General features: G+C 41.3%; 1 protein-coding gene across 4 annotated transcripts in view; it reads left to right on the top strand.

Annotated features, from left to right (window-relative positions):
- The window catches only part of USP47 (ubiquitin specific peptidase 47), a 309,973-nt gene that overhangs the window by 278,341 nt on the left and 19,099 nt on the right, over positions 1-12,533 (top strand). For all 4 annotated transcript variants that reach the window (XM_030200979.1, XM_030200978.1, XM_030200980.1 and 1 more), the window contains exons 23-24: positions 4,410-4,525; positions 4,843-4,961. In XM_030200979.1, the coding sequence (XP_030056839.1) occupies positions 4,410-4,525; positions 4,843-4,961 (235 nt within the window). The remainder of the gene's footprint in view (positions 1-4,409; positions 4,526-4,842; positions 4,962-12,533) is intronic.

Genomic DNA, 12,533 nt, shown 5'->3' with positions numbered 1-12,533 from the left:
AGGTGACCTGGTTGCAGTGGCGTACCAAGGGGGGGGGGGCGGTGGGGGCGGTCTGCCCCGGGTGCACGCCGTTGGGGGGTGCTGCGGCACGCGCCTGCTCTGAGTTCGCTGACTTCGCGCGTTCGCTGCAGCTCCCTCTGCCCTGGAACAGGTTGCTTCCTGTTCCGGGTCAGAGGGAGCTGCAGCGAACACGTGAAGTCAGGGAACTCTGAGCAGGCGCGTGCTGCGGCACCCCCCCCCCCAGAGGCATGCATCGGGGGGGGGGGGGTGCTGCACCCGGGGGGGGGGGCGCCGCCCCGGGTGTCCGCCCCCCTAGGAACGCCACTGCCTGGTTGAGAATTCAAGTTTAATCTTGTGAACCTTATCATGAAAGTACTCACTCAGCCAGAGTCTGTGGAGAAAGTGAAGGGGGAGTTGGAGGTAAAGACTCTTTGAGGAGAGAGTTCAGTGTAGCAAAGAGATGTCGAGGGTATCCGCCAAGAGAATTTGTCAACTAAATGGAAGAAGGAACCGACTGAAAATAATAATAAGAAACAGCATAAGGAAGGTCAAGTCAAATGCAAAGCACAGAGAAGGAAGGCAAAAAAAAGATTGCGTTGGAGGCAAAAACACAGAGAAAATTTTTTTTTTAGGTATATTAAAAGCAAGAAGCCGGCAAAAGAATTGGTTGAACCGCTAGATGACTGAGGGGTAAAAGGTGAAATCAGGGAAGACAAAGCCATAGTGCAGAGATTAAATGAATGCTTTGCTTCGGTCATCACTGAGGAAGATTTGGGAGAGATACCGGTGCCAGAAATGGTATTCGAAGCTGACGAATTGGAGAAACTGAATTAATTTTCTATAAACCTGGAGGATGTAATGGGGCAGTTCAACAAATTCAAGAGTAGCAAATCTCCTGGCCCGGATGGTATTCATCCCAGAGTACTGATAGAACTGAAAAATGAACTTGCAGAGCTATTGTTAGTAATATGTAATTTATCCTTAAAATCGAGCGTGGTACCGGAAGATTGGAGGATGGCCAATGTAACGTCGATTTTTTTAAAAGGTTCCAGAGGAGATCCGGGAAATTATAGACCAGTGAGTCTGACGTCGGTGCCGGGCAAAATGGTAGAGACTATTATAAAGAACAAAATTACAGAGCATGTTCAAAAGCATGGATTAATGAGACAAAGTCAACATGGATTTAGTAAAGGGAAATTTTGCCTCACCAATCTACTACATTTCTTTGAAGGGATGAACATGTGGATAAAGGTGAGCCGGTTGATATTGTGTATCTGGATTTTCAGAAGGCGTTGGACAAAGTACCTCATGAAAGTCTCCAGAGGAAATTGGAGAGTCATGGGATAGGAGGTAGTGTTCTATTGTGGATGAAAAACTGGTTAAAAGGTAGAAAACAGAGAGTAGGGTTAAATGGTCAGTATTCTCAATGGAGAAGGGTAGTTAGTGGGGTTCCCCAGGGGTCTGTGCTGGGACCGCTGCTTTTTAACATATTTATAAATGACCTAGAGATGGGACTAACTAGTGAGGTAATTAAATTTGCTGATGACACAAAGTTATTCAAAGTCATTAAATCGCGGGAGGATTGTGAAAAATTACAAGAGGACCTTACGAGACTGGGAGACTGGGCGTCTAAATGGCAGATGACATTTAATGTGAGCAAGTGCAAAGTGATGCATGTGGAAAAGAGGAACCCGAATTATAGCTATGTCATGCAAGGTTCCACGTTAGGAGTCACAGACCAAGAAAGGGATCTAGGTGTCATTGTTGATGATACGTTGAAACTTAATGTTAGGTATTATTAGGAAAGGAATGGAAAACAAAAATGAGGACGTTTATAATGCCTTTGTATCGCTCCATGGTGCAACCGCACCTTGAATATTGTGTTCAATTCTGGTCGCCGCTCTTCAGCTTGGAGAAAAGGCAGCTGAGGGGAGATATGATAGAGGTCTATAAAATACTGAGTGGAGTTGAACGGGTAGACGTGAAGCATCTGTTTACAATTTCCAAAAATACTAGGACTAGGGGGCATGCGATGAAACTACAAGGTAGTAAATTTATAACGAATCAGAGAAAATATCAATGTGTAATTAAACTCTGGAATTTGTTGCCAGAGAATGTGGTAAAGGCAGTTAGCTTAGCAGAGTTTAAAAAAGGTTTGGACGGCTTCCTAAAGGAAAAGTCCATAGACCATTATTAAATTGGACTTGGGGAAAATCCACTATTTCTGGGATAAGCATTATAAAATGTTTTGTACTGGAATCTTGCCAGGTATTTGTGACCTGGATTGGCCACTGTTGGAAATAGGAAGCTGGGCTTGATGGACCTTTGGTCTGTCCCAGTATGGCAATACTTATGTACTTATGTAGTATGGGCATGGGATTTCAGCCAAAGGCGTTCAGCAGAGCGGGCACAGCAACGTAGGTAGTGGATTCTAGAGGTCAGCCAAGGCTGGGGTTTGGTTTGCTTTACAAAACGGGGAATGGGAGGAGCAAAAATATCCAGAGCAGAGGAGAGAACAGTATTATAGGAAGAGACAGCCTAATTGACAGACTTGGATAACATAGTGATAGAGAAGAGATTTGAAACACTGGAGGACAGAGTAGAAGGGTCAGTAGCCTAAAGATTCCTAAATGTATTGGTTAAGATTGGACAGGACTGGGGAGGAGGGTGTTTAAGTGTGAAAGTTATCAGATGATGATCAGAGAGGGGAAGAGCTGAGGCACAGAAACTGGAGAGTGAGCAGTTTGAGAAGAGGATAAGATCAAGACAGTGGCCATTCTGGTGAGTGGGGGTAGTGGAGCACAGTTGAAGATTGAAAGAGGATATTAAAGCGAGAAACCGAGAAGCATAAGAGTCAGAGGGATCATTAGCATGTTTGGATTATTTTCTTATTTGCCTGGTGGTTCCCACTGTTTTTTGTTACAAATTGCAGTAAACCACAGATCATAATAGTTCATCATGGCAAATGATGAACTACTATAAGGTTTCAACGAGTAAGATTCTCTTTGCCTAACACAGATCTACCACCAATCAAAAACAATGCTGTAACAGCTATTTCTGTAATGGATTCAGTTGAAGATGACTTTAACCCCCCCCCCCCCCCCCCCCCCACACACACACACACACACACACTTTTTTTTTTTTTTTTTAGGAAAGTGCAACTTATGAGATTTCCATTTGTGTGCTTGTCCCTGACAAGTTTATTTGTTCTGTCTATGTACCTCTTCCTCTCCCTTACTTCCCATAGACCTGAAGACTGTAAGAGAGAGAAGGGGACATATTATTTTGAATCCACACATATACATGGACCATGAATACATGCACATGTGCTTCTTGAAATGTAGGCTCCTTTTAGTTCTAGATACAATTTCTTGTTGCATTATCTATTTTTTAAGGTCAAGAGAATAAAGGGTAAGAATTAGCATAAAGGTAAAAATACTCTGTAAACAAGTACTAAGTCATGAATGACTGTGAGGGTTGCCACTTGCGTGACAGTTTCTTGGCAGATATTGAGTGATTTGCTGTTGGCTTCCCCAGTTATTTTTTTATTTCTGTCTCTTCTTGGAAATAGAGAAAGTCATCATTCTGTTTGATACCTGTTTGACCAGTGTCAAGCATAATTACCAGAACGATAGGTGAAATGATTTCTATTGTGGTGGTTCTTTGTTAGTTTAACTTATTCACAAACAGGCAAAAACAGCACTATGTCGTGGCCAGATGAGAATAGTCTGGAGACTTGGGCTTTTATGAAGTCTTGAGTGTTGAATAAAATTTGAAAGTGCAGAAAAGCAGAAAGTGGTCTTGACCAGTTTAGTATGGGCATCACCTTAATTCTCTAGTCTCTCTCCATGTGTCGTCAAGAATTCCATGGTGCTGTCCAAAGTAAATGTTCCTCAGCGCACTGCTCCTCAGGCAGATCAACAGGGTAATGACTGTACCTGTAACTTTTCCTGCTTGGGAAATTGCTGTTTCGTACCTTTGCAAGATTTACCACTTTTTTTATCCATCTATTATTGATTGCCTGACAAGCAGGATTTTCTTGTTTACGACTTGAATGAAATGGTGTGGTAGCTTTGTTAGACCACTTGAAATTGCTGAAATATAATCAGAACAGTTTTCCAGGTGCCTGACAAGCAGGATTTTCTTGTTTACGACTTGAATAAAATGGCGTGGTAGCTTTGTTAGACCACTTGAAATTGCTGAAATATAATCAGAACAGTTTTCCAGGATTGTAGGCTCTTGATTTCAGGTGATATTTTCAAAACTCCCAGATACCTGGTACAACCAAATAATGAGCAATCCCTATGCAGATTTTTAGTAATGTGGTTTTTCTTATTGTTTTTTGTTTTGTTTTCTGTTTTTGTTTTTTGTTGCTTTTTTTTCATCTGTGTTTGTTTTATATTTGACAGCCTTGCAAGTTTCTCTTGGATGCAGTTTTTTCTAAAGGAATGACTGTACGCCAGTCGAAAGAAGAGCTGCTGCCTCAGCTCAGGGAGCAATGTGGGTTAGACCTCAGCATAGACAAGTAGGTAGTCTTTTAATAATACAACATAGTTAATCACCATTGGTAAGGTAAAGCAGCCATAATAAACTAGATGCTGATGTTCCCTCCTTTTTTTTTTTTTTTATAATGTATAAAGTCAAATTCAATAGGTTCTAATTGATGACAGTAGTGTTTTCATTCTGGACCTCTAGTATTTAGTTTTTAAAAAACACCATTGGTCTTACTTGTGTTTCTATACTGCATGACATAAGAATATAAGGGATGTTGAGGCATCTTTTGAGTTTGCTTGCCCTGTTGCTGGATAGTTGGTTAATGTTGGCCTAAATCCTCTTTCACAGGTTTCGCCTAAGAAAGAAAACTTGGAAGAACCCTGGCACTATATTTCTTGATTACCATGTCTATGAGGAAGATATTAACATTTCAACCAATTGGGAAGTCTTTTTAGAAGTACTTAATGGTAATAAATATTGCATAACTTAAAATTGATTAATAACATATGTATTTGTATTGTATCTCCATTCTATAGATTGCTACTGATGGTGGCAGGATATTCTTACTGAAAAGTTGTTTTTTTTAGAGCATTGTATGATCAAGAATGGCCTGTAGGAAAAAGGAAGTGATGATGCCCCTGTATAAGACTCTGGTGACACCTCACTTAGGGATCCTTTTACTAAGGTGTGGCAAAAAATGGCCTTTGCTGGTGTAGACGCATGTATTGGACGCGCGCAGGTCCATTTTTCAGAGCATCTGCAAAAAAGGCCCTTTTTTTGGGGGGGGGGGGGCCGAAAATGGGCATGCAGCAAAATAAAAATTGGCACATGTCCATTTTGGGCCTGAGACCTTACTGCCACTCATTGACTTAGCAGTAAGATATCACACATTAACCAGGCGATAATGGTCTACACATGTACAATGCTGATTACCACAGGGTTAGCGACGTGTGCTGGAAAATTTCTGGCACACTTAGTGGGCGCGTGTAAAAAATGAAATTACTGCCAGGGTCACATGGTAACCAGGCGGTAGTTCAATACTGACGTGCGTAGGCGCCTACACGGCTTAGTAAAAGGGCCCCTTAGAATATTGTGTATAATTCTGGAGACTTGCACCTTCAAATTGGTATAAACAGAATGGAGTCAGTCCAGAGGGTGGCTACTAAAATGGTCAGTTGTCTTTATGATAAAGCATATGGGGACAAACTTAATGATCTCAACACGTATACTTTGGAAAAAGCGCAGGAGAGGGGAGATATGATAGAGACGTTTAAATGTCTCTATGGCATAAATGCATAGGAGGTGAGGGGGCATAGGATGAAGGTGAAAGGGGATTGACTCAGGAGTAACCTGAGAAAATACTTCTTCACACAAGGGGTGGTGAATTCATGGAACGGCCTCCTGGTGGAGGTGGTGGAGCCAAAAACAGTATCTGAATTCAAGAAAGCTTGGGACAAGTACATAGGATCTCTATGGAAGAGGAAGAGATAGTAGATGGCATGGATGGGCAGACTGGATACGCTACGTGGTCTTTATCTGCCTTCATTTTTGTATGTTTCTACAGCAGTGTCTTCCCTTTCAAACGTTTTGTTTAGCAGATTATCCCCAAGATTCAAGCCCATGTGTCTAACCTGTTGTGACAAAAATATTTCTATGAAGACAAGCAGATCACTCATCACATGTGGGTGATAACTGAGTTCTAGATCTTTCCTGAAAGGGTTAGGAAACACACTAACCAAAAGGTAACTCAATGCAAAACTCCCACGAAAACAATAGTGGTGCACAAAAGAGTGGGGAACAGAGGAAGGCTGGACATATAGGGGTCAATGAGATTAAAAATTTATTGCTATAATATGTATCAAACATGATGACATAAAATCAGTACTCAAGACTCGACATGGCACCGTGTTTCGGCACAGAACGTGCCTGCCTCAGGAGTCTACAATAAAAACAAAAGTGAAAATAGAAAAATAATAATAACTAACATGAATATTAATATATATCTCAAACACAAATATCAGTGTCTGCTAAAAGAATATGAAATGTGATAAAACATATATAGAGGATTCATTCATAAGATACATGGCATTTCAACAGAAAGTCAACTAATAATACATACATTAAAATCTATTTGCCATGATATAACCAGTGGTGTGCTGCAGCCGGCTCGCTCCAGCTCGCAAGAGCCGCTTGTTAAATTTTGACAGCTATTGCGAGCCAGTTGTTCGGGGCGAGCCAGCTCCATTACACGAGGTAAGCATGGCAGGAGGGCGCCATCACAGGCCATGCTTACCTCCCCTCCCGCTCCCAAACATGTCCAGCGATTGTCCTTCGCCCCCACCCTCCCCTCCCGCTCTCATCCATTTCTAGGGGAGAGAAGACAATTGCTGGGCATGGATGGGTAGAGGGGGGGCAGGGGAGAGAAGACAATTGCTGGGCATGGATGGGTAGAGGGGGGCAAGGGAGAGAGGAGAGTTTCAGGACATGGATGGAGGGGAGGGCAAGAGAAATTCTGGACATGGATGAAGGGAAGGGAGAGAGAAGAAATGCTGGACATGAAGGGAAGATAGAGGAAGGTGATTAGATGAGGGAAAAGGAAGTTGTCAGCTATCGTTGTCTAGGGTGGTCCCAGAGTCCACTTCACAGAGGCAGTGGGTTCCCAAAGAATACGCAATCCACACAGATTTGGATATATAAAGTATATTATATTTGCATATATGTATTGGCTCACTGCACTTAGTACAGGAAAAAGGGTACAAGCTGTCTTGGGGTGTGTGTTTAGAGGGAGGGAGAAAGAAAGGATAGGGTGTTTGTTCATAGGAAGAAAGAAACCTTGGACTAGGGCTGTCTGAGAAGGGGGGGAGCAGAGCCAGGTGCTCTGGTGGCTAAAGATGGAGGTGTGCAGAGAAAGAAGAAGAAACAAAGACAGCCCAGCAGAGTCCCGTGCCCTCTGCTGCTGGGAGAAAGAAAGAGGGAGACCTAGTGCCCTGGACACAGAGAAGTGCCCGGGGACAGAGAGAGGGGGGGCAGTAGACCCCAAGCTGAGCTCTGTGCTCTGCTGCACAGAGAAAGACACAGAGAGAGAGAGCCCTAGTGAGCTCTGCTTTATACTTAATAAGAACTGAGAGGGAACAGGAGCAGAGAGAGATCAAAAACTTCTCTTTCCCAATTATTTCCTTTACAGAGCTCCAGATACTTTCTGAAGTCAGGAAAGGTGACATCTTTCACAGGTTGTCCTGTTTGAAATCCCTAGTGATAGAGCCTCACTGTAGATTTGGTTGCTCTGAAGCCCTGTTCCCAAATGGAACAAAAGGTATGTTAATCAAGAATAATTGAGAAACCAAAGGGCTATCAGGCCTCTCTGAGCACCATTTGGCCCATTTCATCCTCAATGGTTCCTGCAGGAGAGGGGGGAGAGTTTATCAGAGGTCAGAAGGTGGTTTAATATTGTCAAACTGATTTCATATTAATATAAGTATGTCCAGCAATAATTTTGACCTCCTGCAATCCTGACATCTCCACACCTCTTTTTTCTTTATTTTTTTTTTTTTTCTGGGAGGCAAGATGGAAGCAAACCTGGGTACCTGATCTGTCACTGTAGTGACAGACTATTCCTGTTCTCATACCTCATACCTCCAGTTATATTTGTTCCTGCTCATTCATATCTCCACAGTATAAATCCCAATATGAGTCCAAACCTCGTGTCTTAGGTTGGGCAGTCCTTAATATGCCACCTTACCCGTCTTAGAGCAGAATGGACAGTGCATAAGGGATGCAGGCATTTGGGAGGCAGGATTGCAGGAGGTCAAAATTATTGCTGGACAGAAGTGAGGAGAGAAACTGCACATGGATGGAGAAAATAGGCAGAAGCTGGATCCACTGTACAGTCAAGTCTGCGGAGGACCAGAAATGAAGAAATGAAGAAGAAAGGAGGAAAGAAAAGAAATAAATGGAAAAGGAAGCCCTGGAAACGGAGTCAAGGGAACAGATAGCAGCAGAATCAGATACTGGGCCAGCATGATCAGAGAAACAAAGTCACCAGACAACAAAGGTAGAAAAAATAATTTTATTTTCATTATAGTGTTTGGAATATGTCCACTTTGAGAATCAGGTGCTGAACGTTAAAAGTTTATATTTATTTACTTATTTATGGCATTTTATCCCATATTAAACATGAATTAGGTTGGAACCTGGGATCATTTAATTTTTTTTTTCCTGGAGAGAGTAATGCATTGCCCCCTCCCCCCGGCTATAGCCAGCTCTGCAATTTGGGGAGGGGGGGGCGCAGACGTGGATGGGGGGGGGGGGGGGGCGCCGAGGTGGACCGGGGAGAGAGCCTGTTGTTAAAAATTTACCAGCACACCACTGGATATAACCATATTCAAATAAAAAAACATAAGCACATAAAAGATAAAATAAGTACAATATACTATTAATGAACACACTTATGTAAAAAGGTGGACAAAAATTAAATCAAAGTGTTGTTAAAACATTAGAATGGTAACAAAAGTGAAAATGTGTGTAAAATACTGACCTGGTAATATAAAGTTAAAGATAAGGTGGTACTGCTTGGTAGAAATGGAGTAGTGGTCTGTCAAAAGAGAGAATGAAGAGAGCAAATAACACATTTGGACATGAACGCATTGCAAAAACGGTAACTAATTGCCCCTGATCTAAATATATAAATATTATGATGACTACAGAGGGTTAGTAGGGTACGTGAAAATACTAATGTGGAAACATAATGAATAGGGAAAAAATACACGCAAATGTACCGTGTTTAATAAATTTAAAGAGCAAAAATTCAAAATCAAAAAGTGAAAAAGGAAAAAGAAGTAAAAACATAATGTAGTGTTGCTACGATAGCTAAAGTGACAGTGCAATGCTGCTATAATCTCTTGTGGACAAAAGGTTATCAATAGAAATCAAACAAAATAAAACATGGAAAAGAAAATAAGATGATACCTTTTTTATTGGACATAACTTAATACATTTCTTGATTAGCTTTCGAAGGTTGCCCTTCTTCCTCAGATCAGAAATAAGCAAATGTGCTAGCTGACAGTGTATATAAGTGACAATAAAGTCACTTATATACACTGTCAGCTAGCACATTTGCTTATTTCTGATCTGAGGAAGAAGGGCAACCTTCGAAAGCTAATCAAGAAATGTATTAAGTTATGTCCAATAAAAAAGGTATCATCTTATTTTCTTTTCCATGTTTTATTTTGTTTGATTTCTATTGATAACCTTAAGAGTGGACTAACACGGCTACCACACTCCTCTACTTGTGGACAAAAGAATGTGTGAGCCAGCAATAGGTAAAACACGGGGATAAGATTCACAAAAAGAAATGGACTTACATATTCAAAGTTTTGTATTAGGACAAGATGGGAAAACAAGTGCAGTGCAAAAGCTCGGAAAGCCAGTGACAGATGCATGTGCCGTTAAGAAATACAGAGAGCCAGTGATACTGTGTGCGAGTGGCGAATTGCCTGCAATAGATATGTAGGCTGTGAAACAGAAAGATACGAAAAGTAAATATATAAAGATTACCCAAAATGGTACTGGCTACAAGCACTGTAATGCTTTACGGAGAAAAGGCAGCAGAAAGGAAACTACATAAAGACAAATACCAATAGTTGTATGAACTTACCGATAAGAGTTCAAAAGTATAGTGAAGTGTCGATGCTAATATTCTTTACATAGGAAAAAAAAGAAATCGGTACTGGCCGAGATTTAAAGTGGCGTTCAGAGCACAAGAAAAAAACGCTCATGCTCATCAGGCATTGTAGGCAGTAAACTTGCCGGTAGTGCAGGGTTATCTTTACTAAGAGAAGGAGCATGCTCGCTATTGGCACGTTTTAAAATTGAGATGATATGAGAACTGAAAGTAAATAGAACACATACTAAAAAAGGGGAATACATAAACAAATGAAGTGTTATACCTAAAAAGTATGCCAACTAGTAAAAATGAAAAAAAAAAAATGAAAGGGGAACTTGTTGGGGAGCTGGAAAATAAAAGTATGGATGAAAAAGGGGAATGTAGAATATAGGAGAACCAAGTGTCCTGATGAATTAGACCACAGAGGAGTAGACGTGTTTTAAAAACATTTAACAGAGTATGTAAAACCCAGTGCTTTTTTTTTTTTTTTTTTTTTACCTCTCAAGCAGTGGCTTACTAAAAATCTCTGAATTGGCAGCACATTGCCTTGCATCTGCAAAACAAGCAGATCGCCTCGGGCCTTTCCCCACTGTGTCCCACCCTCCTCTGATGTAACTTCCTATTTCCATGAGGTTGAGACACAATGAGGGAAGGCCCAAGGCGATCTGCTTGTTTTGCAGACGTGAGGTGCTGCGCTGCCAATTCAGAGATTTTAAAAATGCTGGGGGCTGGGTGGCAGAGAGAAGAGGGCTGTACGGGAAACTGAGGGTAAGCAGGTAGGGACTGGGATGGGGGGGGCTGAAAAGGGGGGGTCTCAGATGGGAGAAGGGGGCTGGCAGGTGGTGGGAGGGAGGGAGAATTGCTGGACATGGCTAGCAAGGGAGGACGGGGAGAGGAGAATCGCTGGACATGGATGGCAGGAGAGGGCGGGGGAAGGAGAATCACTGGACATGGATGAGATGGGAGGGGAAGGGGAGAAAGAATCGCTGGACATAGAGAGGAGGGCAGGGAAGAGAGGAGACATGCTGGAAATGGATGGAGAGGCAAGAGGAGAATTGTTGTACATGGATGGATAGACTGGAGGCCAGGGGAGAGAAGAGAAATGCTAGACATGGATGGAGGGGAGGGAAGAGAGAAGAAGAAGATGCATATGGATGGAAGGGAGGGACGAGAAAGGAAAGAGATGCATGCTTATAGAGATGAGGTAAAGGGAAGAGAGGAGAAAAACTGCATATGGATGAAAAAATAGGCAAAAGCTGGAACCGTGTTATACCTCCTCCAGTCAATTCCACGGAGGACCCAGCTTTTACTTATGGATGTAGGGCAAGAAATGAAGAAAAAAGGAGGAAAGTAAAGAAATAAATGGAAAGGAAGCCCTGGAAGCAGAGTTAAGAGAACAGATAGAGAGCAGCAGAATCAGAGACTGGGGCCAACATGATCAGAAAAACAAAGTCACCAGACAAAGGTAGAAAAAAATCATTTTATTTTCATTTTAGTGTTTGGAATATATCGAATTCGAGAATTTACATCTGCTGTCTTATTTTGCACTGGGTATACTGGAGCTGTAACAGCTTATAGAAATTATAATTAAAAAATTACAAGTTTTTTTTCTCCTATATTGGTATAAAATTTAAATGATGCCTAATTATATGCACCATGGCTGGTATAAGGGGTGTGGCTACTGTGGGTTTGGCTACCATAGGGGCACAGCTGTAGATGGTGACCCCGCCCACAATGAGTACCAATACCTTTTTTTCCTTCAAAAAAACTCTGGTAAAACCTTTCCAGCATTTTAAAAACACATAAAGATAAATGTAGACATCTTAAAATATTGATGAATGGTGGCAAAACATAATTATCGTTCTAATGTTAATATATAATATGATTCAACAGGCAAACAAAAGTGTGTATAAAATGAAATAGGGAAAACTTATTCTGCTAATATTGATTCATGATGATGATGCCATAAACAGTATATGCTATGAAATACTATAGATAGAAAAAAATGCTGAAATAATAACAGGATACAGAGAACATACTGATTAGTGAATTCAAAGGAATGGACGGAAATCATTTTCTTGATTAAGGCCTGATGGAGTGATAGTGTTGAATTCGTAGATAAGACGTTGTTGTTCTTTGTAAAAGTAAGTTGTGAAGATTATTTCCGCACAAGTAGGGTTTAAAAATTTTGAATACCATGAATTTTTAATCTTCAATAGAATGATTTGCACTGTGCCAATGATTCACCAGTTGAGCAGTTTCAACATTCCTGTTTATGCAACTTCGGTGTTCGATGATACAGGTTTTAATCATACGATTAGTCTTACCAATATATAACAGCTTACAGGGACATTGAATGATGTAAATGACATTGGAA

Source organism: Microcaecilia unicolor, chromosome 4 (assembly GCF_901765095.1).
Source record: "Microcaecilia unicolor chromosome 4, aMicUni1.1, whole genome shotgun sequence".
Taxonomy (NCBI): domain Eukaryota; kingdom Metazoa; phylum Chordata; class Amphibia; order Gymnophiona; family Siphonopidae; genus Microcaecilia; species Microcaecilia unicolor.
This window is presented reverse-complemented; position numbering and strand designations above follow the sequence as displayed.